The sequence below is a fragment of the Aulostomus chinensis genome, chromosome 19, assembly GCF_037954235.1.
Source record: "Aulostomus chinensis isolate RoL2024-O1b breed Wild chromosome 19, RoL_Achi_v1.0, whole genome shotgun sequence".
NCBI lineage: Eukaryota > Metazoa > Chordata > Actinopteri > Syngnathiformes > Aulostomidae > Aulostomus > Aulostomus chinensis.
Window position 1 is genome coordinate 9,103,666 of NC_141338.1, and position 19,499 is coordinate 9,123,164.

Consider the following 19,499-nt stretch of genomic DNA (forward strand, 5'->3'; position numbering starts at 1 on the left):
AACTGCCACCAACAAACAACAACAAAACAGAAATTCAAGTGTATTGTATGGTATAATCCATGTTGTTTTATGCTCAGTAATCCTCAAACATTTTTATTCGTGCTAAAAACAATCTAAATACAACCCCTGTAGTTCATTACTCATTCAAAGTAGCGGCAGAAGGGTTACAGTTTGTTTAGCTTAAATAAATGTGCACGTGTCTTACTGAGCATAAAGAAGATGTTGGTGCAGTGGGCGAAGTGTTTGATAGTTTGTGAAAAAACATTTTTGGACGGTTTTGCGTATATGGCGTGCTATTAGCATTAGCTTCAATCTAAATATATGTAGCTGGCTCTCTGTGCGTTCTGGATTCACATGTAAGTAATGAAGCAGTGAAAAAACTTTGTGTCCTCGAGATGTCTACTTGTGAGCGTTTTTTTGGATTCGGGCTGAAGTATCTCTTTTAACATGAAGGTGATGTCTACTTCTTTATGTGAGTTTAGTTGTCATGGTTACAAGAACCACAGAAGAGAGTGAACTCTGAGGCTTGTTTGACCCAGCCACCTCACCCACAAGCTCCCTTTTGTGCAACTTAATAATCAATTTAAAGAAAAATGTGTTTATTATCTAACTTTGCATCCTTTAAATGTGGAGTTATGCAGTTTATACAGGTGAGAGTTGTGGGAAGAGAGTGAATGCAGATGTGTGAAGAAGACTGGTGAGACAGCGATACACCTACACTTGTAAAATTAAAAGTTAGCATGACTAATTATGTCTCTGAGAACAAATGTCTAAATTAAGCCGAGTGTAAATTAAGTGTTTGTCTTGTTGAAGTCTGGCTGTTACAAATGAGACAGAGGAAAAAGAGTGGAATTTATTCTTACCTGCTGTGTGATGCCGACATTTATCCCTGATGTTTTAGATTCACTCTACAAATAAATGAAAATGTAGTGTGTATGAAATGAGACGAAAAAAAGGCTTTTGATCGACACGTTGAACTTACTCCTCATCACTGCTGACCTCTCTAACTGAGACTCTGCTGCCACGTGAATAATTTGTGAATCTGGCATCCCATATGTTCCCCTGTAATTTTCAGTAATTATCTCCTCGGTGCTTACACAATAGCTGTTACTGGGGACTTGAGTCAACACACATTACAACACACATTATAAGGCAATTTCTTCCCACATAATGAACAACAATAAGACAGTGAGGCAGAGTGTTTGGACGAAGGGTTTAGCTGCTCAAGGTTGATGAGAAGCTTCTTAATTCTCTTCCTAAAATAAGGGGTACGCTTGCGCTTTTCTTTTTTAAGCTCCTAGCATAGAATTTTGTTGTTTTTTTTTTCCTTCCTTTCAGTGTGTGCGTGTGTGTGTGTGTGTGTGTGTGTGTGTGTGGGGGGGGGGGCGGGGGTTGGGGTCAGGGGGTACGTGGGGTGCATCTATGAACTCAATCAGAAGGCAACTGTTTGAATAAGCAAATAAAATAAAAGCTGGTGGTTATTATTATCTCTATCATAGGAGGTCATGTGTTTGGTATTTGTCCGTCTGTCTCCCTGTCTGTTACCAGGGTTACGCAAACTAGGAGGCTGTCGGTTTTTTCACACTTGTCGGCGGGGTTAAACAGGGGCAGATCTGCTTAACATAGTGAAAATGACTTTTTTTTTAAATGAGGTTTGGTTTGTGTGTAGCTCTACAGAGGTGTGTGTGCTCTCTTGAGTGTCCCTTAGTTGCTAAATAATACTCTGTACATTATGAGTTATGGATTGGCAACTGAAGTTAATTTCAACGCTAATTATACTGTTAGCGTAGAGGCGCACTCAGCATGACTGAATCATGGAGTCACTAAGAGGTTGTATAAAGTTTTCTTTACCTGGCCAGTATCACTGGGAGAATATCATTTTAGGCTTAAAGTATATCACGTTAATAAATCTGCATGAGAAGTAACAACATTTGAAAGCCATAAATCTTTGTATTTATGTTTTTATTGTGTCGTGTCGGATGTGGTAAGATCCCATTGACACCGAAATTCTTTTCACTTGATATCAGCTGGATTACTGTCTGGCAAAATACATTGCTCTTCGGAATGATATTGGAACCACTGGGGAACATACAGATGTTGATAGAATGAATCCTAAAAACCCAGATACGAATAGCTTAGCATTGTTGAATTTCCAGTTCCCTCGTGTCAAAGTCAGCAGGTGTTTTTTGGACAAATGTCTAAAATGACATCTGGTTGTTCACGCGAGCTTAAAATACTTTTAACATTTTTTCTCATGACATGGAAAACATTGGTAAATACCACATTGTGGAATTTTGAAAACAATTAACGTATCTACAGCGACGTCACGGCTCCACCTACCAAAGTTGCGGATCAAGATCAAATCACAATGTGAGCACTGACATCAAGTCCATAATTAGATGTCATTGTCAAAATATTCAGATACAAATTACATGTCGGGAAAGGAAAAGTCAACTTCACAGTTGGGTTCCATAAAGACTTTTTTTTTTTTCCACACACAAAAATAATCTTTTACTCACACATTGTGGTAGCTGACATCCTCTTATACACACATTGACACTTTAGCGGAGGGGATTTTCATCCAGATTCTGCATGTGTAATTAGAGGATCTCAAAGCCTCAGTGATTCCTCCATCTTTATAAGACATAAGATGAGCATGTCTGAGATCGAAGAGACTTTGCACGTCTGTGTGTGCGAGCGCTGATACGCTACGTGGGTGTTTGTGTTTTCATGTGTGGGTTTTGCTTGTGTGACTTAGAACACCTGTGAATGTGAGTGCGAGTTTGTGCCCGAGGCTGTCAACTCTCTGGTCAAGAGCTCATACAGCAAAGCAGGACCTAATAGACCCGAGCCTAATATCAGCTAATGTCAGGGAGGCTTAGAGTTGACTACCTGCCGTTTGACTGCAGACAGGGAGAGAGAGAGAGAGTTGAACTGGTAGAGATAAGACTTAAAGAATAAATGGAAAGAGAAAAGCCTAAATCAAAAGAGCAAAGCCAGGAGAAAGTTAGGGAATGAGACACTCGGAAAGAAGAACTGGGAAGAAAAACAGAGAGTGGGAGTCCAGTGAGTGAGTCTCACAATGGTGGAGGGAAATGGCACAATTCTCTGTTGCTGTTTGCTTTTTACGTCATTTAGATATGGAGAAATAAGAGTGCTGGTCTCTTTAGTTCTTTCTTTTCATTGTTTGTTAGCCTGGGAGTGGTTTTGGAAAGCAACAAGCCCAGTGCATTCTGGTTATTGTAGGTTTTGAGACCAAGGGAATACAAAAGCTCTTTTCTTTCTTTCTTTGGAACAGTTTTTGAATTTCTACTGCCCAAACAGACCATTTTTGTGAGAGGACCAGCTTTCTAGTGCTGAAATAGCCTGCACCTATGCTTTATTCTCACATCCTAATCCCATGGTTAGCAGAGTGGTTGTTTTGTTTTTAAACCGTTGCTTTTCCTGGCTTGAGGAGTGTTCACTGCAGGTGTTGTAGCAGTCTATTGTATTGCCTCCCAACATGAGGGTCACTGGTTCTCTCTCTCTGTGTTTAGCCTCCGGCTTGGTGGGCATCTGCACTGACACAAATGGCCGTGTCTGCAGATGGGAAGCCAGATGAGTGTGGGTATGTGTCCTTGTTTTTGATCTAGCGCCTCCTCTGGTTATTGAGGGTGCTAGTCTCATGCGGTAGTCTCCAGAGCAGAACGGCTGATGAGATGTGGCCGGCGACTCCACATTTGACAGGGAAAGCATGTGGTGGTCTCCAGAGCAGCAGAGGAGGTGGAGCAACCATCGTGACGGCGTGGGAAAAGGCTGAAAATGTGATGGTGATATGCAATTTGAGGAAAGGGAAAAAGGTGGAGGGGGAAAAAAACATAAAAGAAAGGACTGTTTGTTGTTGTGTTTCCTAGAATGTCTTCCAGGTGTGAAAGTAGGCCAGTATATTCAGGGATTCCGTACCACTAAAAGATTCAGTGCCTGTTAGCAATAGTGGGTTGAGGGTACACCAGCCAGGATCCACATACGAAGTGGGAGGTGGCTAATGGGCTCTCAAAAACAGAATCTTTTTAAAAGTAGAGGGGGGAACACTGTGTATTATTTGTCTCTGACATCACGATATAGTTTGCAGGTGGCTAAGAATTCCAGCTCTGTTTCTAAACTTGCTACCCACCTGCTGTGTATGGAAGCACATTTCTTCTACGCCGGGAGCCGTGTCTCTCAGCAGCAGCGGCGGCGGCAGCGGTGGGGCCTCGCATGCAACGAGGCGGCGCTCAACGTGTCTGTACACGGTCAGAGGTCACCCTGTACTTTACTACGTTACACTCACATATAGCAGATGATGGTACGCTACCTATGTTATGTAACAGCAGTTTTCATGTATTTGCTGTGTTACGGCTTCAAGATGATGAAGTTAAGTAAAGGCTTTACTCACTTTCATAAAGAAATGTGAGAACAATATGAAGCATCAAAAGTTGGGGGTAGTCGTACTGGCAGGAACTCCAATCTGCTTTTACCTTTTCTATAATGTCTGTTCTAATGCAGTGCTGCGTCTGCTGTGCAGGAGAGTTGGACTCTGTGGCAGATGTTGGTTACACGCCAAGATACATAAAAGATATTGGAGATTGCAATTGTCTAATCGTTGACTCGCTTTTCTGTCATTGTCACTTAGAATTATTCAGCTGTTAAGAAAACACACAGACAGGCAGAAGAGACGGAGACAAGAAAGGAAGACAAAACCCGCGGGGACTAAAAGGTGGACTCTTTTTACTGGGGATCCAACCATTTTCACCAAAACTGATGTTCATCCCCTTAACTGTATTCAAATTCTGTCAAAGTCAAAGAAATGGTTCATGATCAGTGGCCTCTTTTTTAACTTTTAAAGCTCAGGACATATTTTCAAATGCATTACATGGCACTGACTTTACGGGAGTGGATTATTCTGGGAAAGGTAAAGATGTTTGAAACCATTCATAACCATTTATAGAGAAAAATTCAAAGCCTCCTCACGTAGCCACTCAGAGACTTTGCAATTACACAGTAAATCTGACTGCATACTCAATTTAACTTTGGCATGTTTTTTTTTTTTTTTTTGCTTTTGCTTTCCAAAAGGTTTCTTTTCTTTGGAAAAAAAAAAAAAAAAAAAGGATTTCACGTAAATGATCCTTTATGAGAGCGACCCAAAAAAAAACCCCAAAAAAAACAACCAAAATCCCAAGAACAATGAGTTTGTGTATTTAATTGGTTTGAGCTGGTGATTCCATTGTGCTGTCGTGCTATACTGATAAAAATCACTTGCATGTGCAGCAGCCAGTGAATCAATAGAAGAGGATGAAAAATGAGAATATAAGCTACGTAAAGCATTCCAGACCCGGAAAATTGATGGAGTTGCCTCACAGTGGGTAGCTAGCAACGCTAGTCATCCAAAAACGGCTTCAGCTGCTACTTTTACTGCACAGAGTAATTTATGAGCTATAGGCAAAAACTCTGAATTAGATGTTTTTTAGTATTGATTAATGAACTACGGCTCCAGCAGTAAACTTCAGGGTGGCAGCATTTGTAATTCTGTGTCCCCTCCGGTCTAGTCTCACTTCTCCTTCCCTCCCCATCACTCTAGCCTACTTTCCCAGGATTTACCATTCATAAATTATTCATAAATAGCAACTCATGAATAGATGGTTTCAGTTCCAAGTCATTTCTCGGTTTTATTCTAAGATATATTAACAATAATTTTGCATTAGATTAACTCGTGACTAGACCTGTGTTGTATATTTTGTTGAGTTGTGTGCTCACATACTGCGGGCCGTGCTCAAACACGGAAAAATCTTTCATCTGCGTGATATTTGAAGTGACTTTCATTTGGTCACTTGTCAATAATGGAACATCCTCATTACCTTTGTTGTTAGCACAGTGAATTTATAGCACAGTTCTAATTCCATGTAACGCTGGGTCAACTCATCATGAGAAGTTAGCAAGAGAGCCATTAGCGAACGCTGCTTGCTGAATAAACGTGCCTGGACCTGGTGTGAATAGAATTGGAGGAATCCTTTGTTTAACGATATGAAATGTTCTACACTGAGCATTCACCCCCCCCCCACCCCCCACACACACACACACACACACCTCTGCAAGGTGACTGCAAAGCAATTAATTACAACTTCTAGGATGTAGTCAAATCATGCTGGTATCATACCCATGTTTAATCACACTGTCATGTCAGTCACGTCAGTTTGGAATAAAATTGTAAAAAAAAAAATCAAGCGCAGCTTCATCGTCTAAGCTCAGTACTGCTGATCAGAGAATAAGACTGAAGAAAAGACGGCAAGTACTTTGTGCAGCAAGGTCACCGGTGGGTTTCAGATATAAGGAACGATTTTTTTTTTGGGGGGGGGGGATACTTTTATTATCAGAAAGCTTAGACGCACACTGAAAATCACATATTTGAAGATATGATATCCTAGAAGCTCTTGAACAAAATATTTAGTTCTGTCTCACGTTTGCTCTTCTTTCTTTTTTTTTCCTGCTGATGAACCTTTTTTGACATTGGGGGCGCAGTTGGAATAGTAGTATGAGAATAGAAGACAACTTTACAGCTGTTAATCACTGAATTTGGTCATTAAACTCGGTCTACCATCACCGGACTGGTTGTACCATCTGGACTTGACTAAGTTTGTCTAGTTGCATCAACTAAACTTAAGCCTAAGTCTTAAGTACTCCTGGTCTTAAAGATGCACCCACATGACTCCAGCAGGGCCGCATTTACACTGTTCAACAGAAATCCTGCCTTCTGATAAATGTAGCAAATTATGTGTCATCGTTTCATGGAGGAAAAGCACATTTCTCAGACACAAAAGAATATGAGTACAACAGCGGAGTCAAATGTAATGGTAAGAAGAATGAGTCGACATATAAAGACATAACAAGGCCTTCAGGGTCTGTTCAAACTTCCAGCCTTCAGAAAATGACTTCCTGACCAAAACAAAGAAAAACTTGTCTTCAGAAAATGTCAGAATAAGTTGAAATAATTGTTGAAAAATCTCCTGCTTTTACTGGATTTACTGGTTTGGGGACAATATGGTATTGATCCACTGCCTGTAAAGAGTGATGTCTCTCTACAGCTGAAAAACAAAACTATACAATAGAAATAAGTTTATTTGATGTTATCCGACTGCCTCTTGCTGCCTTCTTTTTTTATCTGGTTTCAGCGAAGGATCATCAAACACGTAGGATGTGTTGTGTCAAAAGTTGAGAAGCGATGTTCTTTCAAGGTGATGAGAGTCAGGAATTACGTGAGCGTGTGTGTTTTGGAGAAAAAGAAAAAGAGAAATAGACGTTTTTTAAGGAGAGACAGACGTAAATATGAGGTTTAGGGGAAGTGAGAAAGTGCATGTGGAATAATCAAAAGTAGAAATGTAATGGTTGTAATTAGTTCCACAGCTAGCTGGCCTGTATGCTCCCCTCCCTCTCTGCTTTACCAAGCTCCATCTCTATGTTAATGTTCCTGACCACCAGAGTTCATTTCCACAATTTCCTAAGGCCAACAGACATATCACGGTACCAAAAAAAAAAAAAAAAGGCTATGCTATGCACACTCACGTTGTATTTCAATTGAAACCTGAGGGGGAGCAAAAAAAGTGAGGTTGGCTGCTTTTATGTGACTAAAGGGAAGAGCGAGAGATAGAAGCAGTGTGTAATGTAATGTTGTAAAACAATTTTTGCTCTTTTCATATCATCTGAAACATTTGCATTTCTTCACCAATCCATATTTCAAGCTTAACTGAAGAAATTAAACTCACTGTCTTCAATTAGTTTTAAGGTCCATGATATCTGAGAGGCCCTCCAGCTGCGGCGGCTGATTTTGATTGGCCGGGCAGCGTCTTGCAACTTATAAATTAGTTAATTTCCTCTGCCGAGGAAGTCGTGTGATCACCTGAGGCGGTGTAATGACGGAGGAGATCAAATAACTGCAAAGGCTTTCCGTGATGTTTGTCTGTCTGTCTGGTAGAAAGCAACGAGGGCCGAGGAAGAACCGATTGCATCTCCGGATCAGAGACACTGGGCTACGCTGAGGTCACATGGGGGGAGCCATGTGTGCTCTAGTTTTGATGATAATGACTAAGGAGGTCATGTGATCATCAGCATTGTTTTGTCAACTCAAAACTTGTAAATGGATTTATGAGATTTGGCAGGGCTGCACGGTGGTGCAGTGGTTAGCACTGTTGCCTCACAGCAAGAAGGTTCACAGTTCGAGTCCCGACTCGAACACAGGATCTTTCTGTGTGGAGTCTGCATGTTCTCCCTGTTCCTGTGTGGGTTCTCTCTGGCACTCCAGCTTCCTCCCACCGTCCAAAGACATCAAGCGGGGACGAGGCTGATTGATACTCTACATTGACCGTAGGTGTGGCTGTGAGTGTGAATGGTTGTCTGTCTATATGTGTTGGCCCTGTGATGGACTGGTGACCTGTCCAGGATGAACCCCGCCTCTCACCCATAGACGCTGGGATAGGCTCCAGCCCTCCCGTGACCCTTAACAGGACAAGCAGAAGAAAATGGATGGATGGAGATTTGGCAGGATGATGGAACTCAGGTTGGGGACCTATAGAGTACATTTTTGAACTAATCTGCTGATGTCATATCACTTTAGCAGTTTAGAGGTCAATTTATTTGTCCGGTGTAAAAGTCAACACTAATCTCACAGAGAAAAGATACTTTGCACCAGATTGTTATAGAGTGCTCATTTTTATCTCTAATCCCTTGGTGGGTCGACACAGGAAACGGCACAAACAGTAGATTAGAACACAAAATATGTGTCTTAATGCAAATAACACATCAGATCGCATCATTCTTCACTCACACACACACTAAAAAACCAGCCAACGTCTAAATGTTTGTCTCGTCCTCATGAACACAACATCCCGGAAAAACGCCTTGAGGCAATTACTTCAAAGTCATTAGGTGGTCAAGGTCACCGCTACAAAACAAGTTTTTGGTCGTAACTTAGAAATGGCTTGCCAATTGCGACGCAATTTCCTAAACTTCTGATTTCTAATTTATTTTTCAAATGAAGAAATACTGCATCGTAGTGGATGATTTACAGGAGGCTGCTGCGCATGTTGAAGAGTCTTGAGTCTCCTCTGGAGGCAGTCTGACGTGTTCCCCTCTGAAAAGGGCTTCACTGTTGTGAGTCCAGTTTAGGTTTTTTTTTTTTTTTTTTGCTTTATCGATCGGACTTGTAGGAGTCCACCCGCTCTTCACTTCCTCTCTCTGAATAACAAGCAGGACAGGGGGCGGCCGGCTTTTCTGGTAGTTCACCGCAAGCTGGCTGGTTTTACTGATGGTGAGCTTGAAGGGATTTTACATTGCACCAGTTAACAAAACTATGAAATCCCCTAGAAGTCCACACTCCATGTATGAGTGTGCACAAACACCCATGCAACTGGCCAGGCGGGGACATACAAGTTCACCTGACCAACCCTGGTTGACTCATTTGGAACTCCACCCAGCATCCCCCATCAGAGGCTGTTTCACTGACAGCATCGCCTCCTAAGATTAATCAATATTGGCCATGAAAGGTTACCAGATCTCCTCCTCTCAGTAGAATCATTTATCAACTGAACAGAGGCTGCAGCTTTAATAAGAGATTGTAACACAAGTCTCAAAGTAAACATCTCTGATTGGTTTATTACACAGTGAATTGGCCTGTTTTTTGGACGCTGTCCTTTAATAACTCAGTAATTCTTCATCTGGGGCTTGTGCCCTGGGTGACACCGGGTGCTTTATCTTTGTTATGACTCAGCTGACAGCCTCCTCTCGCAGCAAGTGTTTATTTAAATCACAGATATTACAGCTATTAAGGCTATTGCCATTGCAGCTGGAGGCAGATCTGTGGTTGCATTAAGGGCAAGTATGTTCTTGTTCTTTTTCATAAAGGAATTACAGGAAGAAACAGGTTGATTGACAGGTAATTTGATTGGACATTTTGGTTTTAGAGGTGCATAACAGTTTGAATGAATTCAATTATCTCAACTTTGAAATTTCACGCCTTGGTTCTCACTAAATTCCACATTTATTTAATGAAGTTTCACTTAGTTGTAGAAATCTGTCCACATCAACATTTTGTATTTTGGTGACAGGTGAGGGAAAAAAAAAAATATATATATATATATATATATATATATATATATTAAAACAAAAAAAAACACACACACACACACACCCTGAACTACCAAAGTTAAAACTTTCGCACAGGTAAATACAAGTTTTCTTTAGCGGAGCAAACCGCAAAAACATTTGTATAACTTCAGTTGTTGTGCTTAATTTTAGGACCTTTTATATTCTTTGTGTTTCTACGGGATAATAACAAAAAACTGGGTGCAGTGCAGTAAACTTTTGTTTATTTTGCTTCTTTTTTTAAATTTTTAGGTAGTCAACTCTTTTGAATAAGGCAATTCTCTTCCCCCTTCCTCTGCATACGCTGCCTTTTGTTGTGAACATTTCTTTCAAATGCCTGGTAATTATCCCATTTAGGTTTGAATTCAAACAGCACGGCAGCTATCAAAATCCCAGACATGCTGTGTCATGCTGGATGTCAGCTTTTTCTCTGGGTTTATCTTGTTTTGGATGCGGGGAGAGAAGATTGGGCGGAGAACGCTCATGAATATACACTACAACTTTATTAGCTTGCAGCTGCTTATCTTTAAAATAATCCAAACCTCCGTCCCAATGTGAGTGTTTTCACATGCTAGATGCAACCTTTGGATACCTTTTCTCATAATTTTTCTACTTGTATTCAAATTAGCGAGTTCAATTTTCACCAGCCTTATCTTGCAGTGCTTTTTGCAACACTTTGTTCTCTATGAGTTTTGTTTTCTTACTTCTTATTCCAGTCGCAGGTTAAAAGCCAAAAAACCCAACAAGATATGGTTAAGTGCATCCAGCTTGCCATAAGAAATGTTTGACCGTAAAAGACTGACTTTGCTCAGAAAAGTATTTGTTTTGTCAAGTCCAAAAGACATTTTGTCCTTCTACATTTCAAGCAGACATTTCTTCCTCCCTCCTGGTCTTATTCATCCACCCCTCTCAGCTCCAACAGAATACTGCAGCCTTGCTTGTCTTCAGCCTACATAAATTCACACACACACACACACACACACACACACACACACACACACACACACACACACACATCTTACCTGTACTGCACTGGCACCCAGTGGCTGCTCACATTCAGTTCAAAACATTGTTTCACTTGAAGGCAACCAAGGGCACAGACCTCTCATATCACAAGTCCCCTGTTCAGTCTGGTTCATGTCTCAACTGCTGCCTGGCTGTCCCTCCCTCTCTGTGGTAAACTGGACATCACTCTGCCATGTACTGACTCTTCGACCCCTACTTTGGTTGGACTTGTCCCCCCTCTGGCTTCACAGTGGTGTAGTAATCTTCCCATCTTAGTTGGAACCGTAATAACTTTCTATCTGACAGATTCTTGACAGCTGTCCTTTCTGCCTGCAGCTCACCTCTGTACTCTAGCTCCGCACCCAACCTGACCCCTGACATCCTACATCTCTGTCTCACACACGCACACACACACAAACACTCACGCACACACTAATGCTCACGTGTGTGCACGCGCCTACACATTCAGTCACTGCAAGACACCTGTCATGTTCTCACTGTTGCTATTTTTAATTATGATGGTGTAAAATGTGTTGATTATGTGCAACTAGAAGGGATTGTACTTTTTTTTTTTTTACAGTTCTTTATGTAGAATTTTTCACCGTCTCAGACTTGACTGCTTTTTAAGTTTTAGCCACCACAAATCAAAATCCACGTTTCCCCTCGAGTCCAACAGAGTAGAACATTCCACAGTCTTCCATCAGTGACACGCAGACACACTGATGTACATGAACTGATCCAGAGTTTCCTCTCTAAAACAGAGAAAGAGCGGCCTCTAGTGGTTAAGATTATGATTGTGTCTTTTCTCCTTTTTCAGTTTTCAGTTGTTTCATTAAATCATTTCACAGAATGCACAGCACATATCTCGGTGCAGATGGTATTTCATGAAAACATCATCTGACAGGAGTGTAGAAACATTTTTTTTAATCCTAAAAAAAGAAAATTGAACCATTTTTTTAGCCTCTAAATCAAGACGATTACACAACTAATACGGAACATAATTGATTTCTGTTTTTTGTATTTTAAGAGAACACTTATTCTCATCAAGCCTCATCAGTTAACAACGGTGCCCAACTTAAAAATAACTGCTCTCAAGTCTGACTGATGTTACAGAATTGATGGAATCATCAAAATCACTGTCCCAGGGCTTTTCCTCATCATGCAAACGCTCCTATTTTTCGGTCTCGTTTTTCAAAGCTTTGAGTTGTTATTCAAACGGTTGGTTTCAAAGTGAAAACATGAATGACTGATGATTGTCCAAACTACCTATTTGAAATGGCTATTGGGTTTTTTTTAGAGCTACTTCAGCTTTGACCTAAGAATGTGGCACATGCCCAATTAACAGAGAAGCCAGAAGAGAGACTTTGATTATCACAATTTATTATTTGTAAGCTTGTCACGAAGGATTTGTATTCAATACTCTCTTCCTCGGGGGACCGGGGAGTTAGTGCTTGCATCAGCCTGCAATGGCAGCTTCTAAATGAGTGGAGAAGTGGTAGAGGAAGAGAAGCCTGCACGGCTTACAGTTTACTGTGGAACAGAGGTTCTTAGCTGTTTCTACCTCAGTTCACACTGGCCTTAAGCGGAACCAAAAAAAAGAAGAAAGAAAGAAAAAACAAACAGAAAATCCCCAAATATCTAATCAAATAATCTATTGGAAGTGTATTAATAAAATCCAACTCAGCCAGTTCTGGAATGAATTAAATACAATATAAACAACCAGCTTCATTGTTTGCCTTGCCAAAGGCTAATTTTACAGGTTAGCTTTCCAAACTGAACATATGAAGAGTGATTTATAGAATTAGTACTTTTACTTTTTTCACAAACTTTTTATGATTTAAAATACTTTCCAACACATTTTTTTCTACTTTTGCCATAAACTAATTACCATTTCCCCTCTTGTTAGCCATGAACTAATTTCCTGCACAAAATGTGAGATTCAGCTTTAAATCGTTTCATGACCAATTAGAGGGCGCTAACAGCCCATCTATGGACCCCATGCCAGAGGTTGAGAAATGTCCTTCCAGCTGTTCTGAAACTTTTTGAAGTTCTGCAGCCCCTGAAACATTCCACCTCCTGCTGTGTATCTCCACAGAAGGTGCTGGCACCCCCAGTTGCTAGGCTAGCTCCGCTAGTCCTAGCTCAGTCAGGCACAGGACTGGAAGTGCACAGCAGATGGATTTGAGTTGATGTACTGTGTGTACTGCTGATCGTGAGGGTGCAGGGAGAGGTTGAAATGGACATGGGCCTATCCAGTGTGAATCTCCAAATGGCCTCCTGCAGCAATACTCTGCCTCTGATTAGCTCGTACCAGGCTTTAGGCAGAGCCTATCAATGGAGCAGGTCTCTGTCAAAATCTGAGTGGAAAAAGCCTGAAACTTTTTTTTTGTTTGTTGCATACCTCTGACATAGCTGTGTGCACCCCTGTTGAGGGAATCACTGCTTGAAGGAGATTTGCTTTATGCCAGGAAACTCTGTTCAGGCCTGGCTGCTTGACTTTGACCTTTACAGTGGTTTCATCTATTCAGACAAAATCTTTAATCTGTAAATATTCAGGATATTTTATTTTCATATTAAAAGTGACAAAAGAAGATCCAAGCCCACGGCTGAGAGTGGTTTGCAGTCTTGTGCTGGCAGATAAGGAGTTCTGCCTTTGTGCCATTGCAGTTTTAGATGTGATGGTTAAATATATAAGATCAGTGGTGAAACGCAGGGACGAGGTTCCTACATGGTTCTCCCTCCAAACAGCACAAGAGCCAATTACCCCACGCAATGTTTAGATAAGAACCACTCGATTTCAGTTACAAGTCAAACATATGCACACTTGTTCGCACACACACACACACACACACACAAACACACACACACACAAGCACAATGACACAAACACAGATACAGGCATCAGCTTGTATAGATAGCCTTAACGCATTTCCCCATGATAAATGCATATAGACAGCTACACACATACATACACACACACACACACACACACACACACACACACACACACACACACACACACACACACACACAGATGCACCGAAGCACAAAACAAATTGAGGTATAGATAGCTCTCATCGGCGTCTATCACCAGAATGCCTGTGATTTGGGAGAAGAGGAGTAGGTGTAGCTGGGAGAATGAATAAAAAGTGGAAGTGAAATAAAGGCTGCAGACAAGCAGGCAGAAAATACAACCACCGGGGACTACAGCGAGCAAACCGCACACAATTGTTACACTCTATCCTGGGAGAAATAGTGACATTGATGCCCGGTTGTGAAATAAAAAATAAATACATATTTGCATATGAGATCTGAGCTACAGTGCACTTTAATAATGTATATTTAGTGTTTAGATTGAAATACAGGCAGGAGGAGACTTGGAGAGAAAGACAGAAATGGTAGAGTTTCGTGTAGAGTATACGCATGAATGTCCTCTGAGCATTTGCATTTTATCCCACCATATAATTCTGTTACACTCTGAATGGTGGAGCTTATAATTTGGATATTCCCTTTCAAAGAGTTTTTTACTTGTGGACCGGAGCAAGATAGGAGGCCTGTTTGACCAGGAGGGAGTCCGGTTTCTACCTCCCCTAATGAACACACTTGGGTACTAAATGAAACATGAGCAAATACACAACTTTCCCCTTTTAGTTCAGGCTATGTTGTTTGGTGTTTGTGTGTGTGTGTGTGTGTGTGTGTGTGTGTGCGTGCCTGCGTGCACACGTGTTAGTCTTAGTTAGCGCTGTAGGCCAAATGATAGGGAGAGTATGCTGGACAGAGAGAAAGTCAAACTAAACCCGGTTTAAAATGTGGCCAATTTAAAAAAAAAAAAAAAAGTCAAATTTTTCAAACGGGGTTGTTAAAAATAGTCCAATCATTTGTCAATTATTTCAGCCACCTGTAGAAACCCTCCCAGTAATGTGTACACACGCTATCATGAGCCGCCTAAAAGCCCAGAACAAATAGCAAACTGCCTGAAATTAAATTCGAGGAGTAAAATTAGACATGATGGAATCGAGAAAGTGAAAAGCTAACTACTGATAAAACACAGATATAAATCTGCAAGTCAGTGCTGGGACGTTAAGCACTTCTACATTCATTCTACAAGGTTCCAGGAGAGTCCAACATCCTACTCACAGCATATGTCTGACAATAAAATAAGGACTGCATTCCATTTATGTCAACACTTAGGGAAGATTAGTGCCCCTCCTGTCTTCCTACCGTCGCGTAGAAGGATGTTGTCTGGCTCAGTCATCCAAGTGCTAACTGTCTCTGTGCTCAGTGGAAGACCGATTTTGAGAAGCGTGACTACGAGTCGAATTCCTGACATCCCAAATATTTTCGAACCGAAATTCTGGTGTAAAATTCAACACGCAACAGCAAGTGTGATGCGGATACTTGAAGCTTTCAGCACACAAACAGTGAGAGCAGACTTGAGAGAGGAGTAGGAAACACTTGGGAAACGAAAAATATTTGCATATTTAATGAGGGAGTAGGTGGCAGTTTTAGGATTCGTTTTATTTCTACAAAAAGAATTAAATACACACAATAGAGTATTTTTGTACAGAGTAGTACTGGTGTGGATCTTTAAAGGACTACAAGACTGTTGGTAGACCCTGGGGGGGGGGGGGGTCATGAATGGCAGGATACAGGGAGGGGCTGCAACAAGGGCCGTATAACATTTTAATTTATTTATTTATGAATCTATAGTCCAACGATAAACATATGGAGTTGAAAATGAGCAAATTAGAGCCCATGTAATGGAAACATGATGAAGGTTAAGTGCCAATAGAGTTAGCATTTATGCAGTTACATGCATAATTAATCAAATTCGTCCAACTGAATGCAGAAAATACAGCTGAGTAAGCATTTTCATGTCAACTGCAGGTCCTCCTACCACCGTTTCTCACATCAGACATGTTGACTCGCTTTTGAAGGATAACCATGATGATAACCATGTTCCATTTAACTCACGCCTTTGTAGAATATATTCATTATTTACGTTGTACATGCGTTTAATAGGTGAAAATACCGCAATTCCTGCAGGATTCGTAACCCTCGCGCTTATGCAATCTTGTCAGTTTAACAAATGAGGATTTGTCACTCAGAGGTGATATGTTAGCTGTACCCCCCCTTACAGCTGTAACAGGGGGAAATCTTTCTTGAAAGACAAGCAACTGGCTCATCTTAATAGCCGTCTCCTAATGAGCTGTCAGGGGAATAGATGCTTCAAGCCCTGCCACGAAGACACACACCCACACACACACACACACACACACACACACACACACACCACCCAGAGAAACATATTAAATTCTTTGGCTGTTCTGGATCGGATGCGTCACTTCTCAAGCACAAACTGACAGATGTCACAACAACTCGCCTCAGGTGGTATTTAGGTTAAGTCATGATTTAGTGTCGGGCGCTGCTCAGACCTTCAACACAGGTCTTTACACCATTTTATCCATCAAAAAGAGTCGACTCTGCTGTGAGGTACAGCACATCTCTCTTTTATACTACACATCTTTTTGAAACCTAGCATATCAATGGGCTTTTTAAATGGGTGAGCACAGGGGCTAAAGAAAATAAACTCTTTTTCTCAAGGAAAGTCCACCTCTGGACTTCTATCATCTTGAGCCACATGCCTCCAAAGGTTCTCTGGGCTTGTGCGTGAAGTTGGCTGATTAAATTTAACAATCAATATGTTTCCAGTGAGCATAAGCCACTGTAATCTTTTTATAGCACCTCTCTGTCCTCCGCCTTTAAGTCAATCCTTCCACCCCTCCATTGTAACACCAGCATTTCTATTGCAACTAACAGGCTTTTGTGGTCTGAGAAAGCTATGAGAGAGACAGGAAGAGGCTGAAAAATTGATACCAAGAGGGATGCTACAACCCCCCTCCCTCCTTCCCTCTTGAGTCACCATGGCACAAGGTCTGAGCCCTGAAACCTGGTCCCATAAAAGTGGATTATGGGAAATAGGTTGCTGCTGCCTGTTACGCTCCTAGAATGCAGCAGGACAACTCATCTTTTGACAGGAAATGAAACCCAACTGCCTGGCTTCAGCCATATACTAATCCAGAGCAGTTTATCTACCGCACAAAAATGGAGCTGAAAGAACACTATCTGTCCTTGCAGAAGTAGCACTATTTATTCTGTAAGTGATTCGTCCCCTGTGATTTATCATGGAGGAGCAAATAGATGGAAAAATTGGAACATGTTTTGAGCTAATATGCTATTATCAGCCCAGAGTGCAGCAGCTGTGTTTTCTACAGTCTGCAGTTCTATTTTCCCTCTGACTGTCTTTGTAATTCTTCCCCAGCAGAGAGAAAAAGGGTCAGTTGCTTATAATTGACAAAATATTTATCTTGTCAGCAACAAATTCCGTCTTAATGAAATGTGATATTGAATTAGCACCGTAGGTCAGTCAGCATTTAGCACTAATAATTGATGAGATAATTAATGAATACTATGCAAATATTGTATTAGGCTGACATGAACTGGCACTCTGCCCATGTGACATGTAACTAAAATGACAATATAATCACCTTGTTAATATTAAATGGCTTGATTGTGGGCGCCCAGGTTGTCCAGCAGTCTCAGCAGGGCTCAGGTCTGGTTGGGAGGCCAATACTGGTATGTGCTGGCACTGGCACCTCCTCTGGTCCACCCTGATGCGTTTTCGGGGAGCAGTGTGGCCGCATGTCGTTGTCTGTGGTGCCCCTCAAAGGGGGTGAAGCAACAACCAGGTCAACTCCTGTAGGTTGGGTGAATCAGCGATGAACAAGAGGGGAGCAAAAACTGCAGGGAAAGGGGAAAAAAAATCTGAATTCTTGATTGTGACTTATCTTATTTCTTTCCTTTCATCCATTCTGCCTTTCTTTTGTCAGGGACAACAACTTTATTAAAGACTTTCCCCAACTAGCCGACGGTCTCATGGTCATCCCTTTACCCGTAGAGGAACAGTGTCGAGGCGTGTTGTCAGAACCCCTGCCAAACCTGCAGCTCCTCACAGGTGAGGGTGTGTCAGTTGCTGAAGCAACTTATAGTTCATTCAGTGAATTTTCTACTTGGCATTTTCTTACCTGTGTAATTTAGTTATTTTATTAACAGCTAAATAAATCCTCAACAGTCCAATGCAAATGAGAAAATGAGATGAGGAAAGAAAAGGAAAATGTAGCACCGTCTTGAATAATTCATGAATATGAAAAGCTGCAGCAAAGTCATGTGACTCTGCAGTCTGATGATGTTATTATGTGTCAACAAAGCTACTCACCTGAGAAAAGTAGTATAGAAACTGGTGAAAGCAAAAAGTCAGTGTGTTCTTGTTGCTAATGGATTGCCTCTATAGTGATGTATGGACTGGTTCTACGGTGTTCTTTTGTGCCACTGTTGCATTACTCATATACACCAACCCTCACGGCCCCGCACCCACACACATGTGGGAGACCTTGAAAACTCCAATACTTAACCTCCCGTTTCATCATTTTGTCTTTTTCTAGGCTGTTCCACCCTGGTCTTGGGGGGAGGGGCTGGGGGGAGTCACTTTGAAACTTGCACCTCCACCTCTGCTCCCTAATCCCTCCATTAACTAAATTGCCATTTGGTCTACAATGACCCTTGAGATTTTTTACTGAGGTTATGCTTTCACCAGAATTAGACACAAAAACGTGCACACGCTGGAGCTAAATTGCCCATTTTCATCATGCATTAATGTCTCAGGTGTAAAATGCTTTCCAGATGCACAGTCAAGTTTCAGCTGCGAGCACTTGATTCCCCTCTTTGCTCTTTTGTTCTTAACTGGCAATTCAGTTTAGTAACTGAATTGCGGAGAGAGACGAGATTGCTCCCACCACTAATGTTGGCTATCCAATTGGAGTTCAAGATGCACTTTATATCTGTCATTGATCTCCGAGCAGCTGGGATATTGACTGTGATAATAAATGCTGTTATAGCAATAATAGATAACGATGGAACTGCAATAAGAAGTTAAAGTGAAGTTATGGGTTTTATTTATCTGTTAACTAGTTTTGAATTGAGGTTCCTTTTATGAATCTGGGTTTTTTAATTTGTTTACTCTCAGTTGATCTCTCACTCTGCCCCCCCCCCCCCCCCCCCATCTTTCTTAGGAGATGCCCAGTTCAATGAAGCAGTGGGCTACCCGATGGTTCAACAGTGGAGAGTGCGCAGCAATCTGTACAAAGTCAAACTCAGCTCCATCACCTTATCCACAGGTCAATACTGGAATAATTTCCCAGCTTTTCAAGGCATTTTTTTTGATGGGCAGCAGGTGCTATTTTATGCAGTTTAAAAAAAAAAGTTTTCAAATTCCTTCTCGACCTGAT

General features: G+C 41.4%; 1 protein-coding gene across 3 annotated transcripts in view; it reads left to right on the top strand.

Moving 5' to 3' along the window:
• astn2 (astrotactin 2) overlaps positions 1-19,499 on the top strand; it is a 285,748-nt gene that overhangs the window by 200,652 nt on the left and 65,597 nt on the right. For all 3 annotated transcript variants that reach the window (XM_086186408.1, XM_086186406.1, XM_086186407.1), the window contains exons 14-15: positions 18,045-18,169; positions 19,284-19,388. In XM_086186408.1, coding sequence (XP_086042534.1) covers positions 18,045-18,169; positions 19,284-19,388 — 230 coding nt within the window. The remainder of the gene's footprint in view (positions 1-18,044; positions 18,170-19,283; positions 19,389-19,499) is intronic.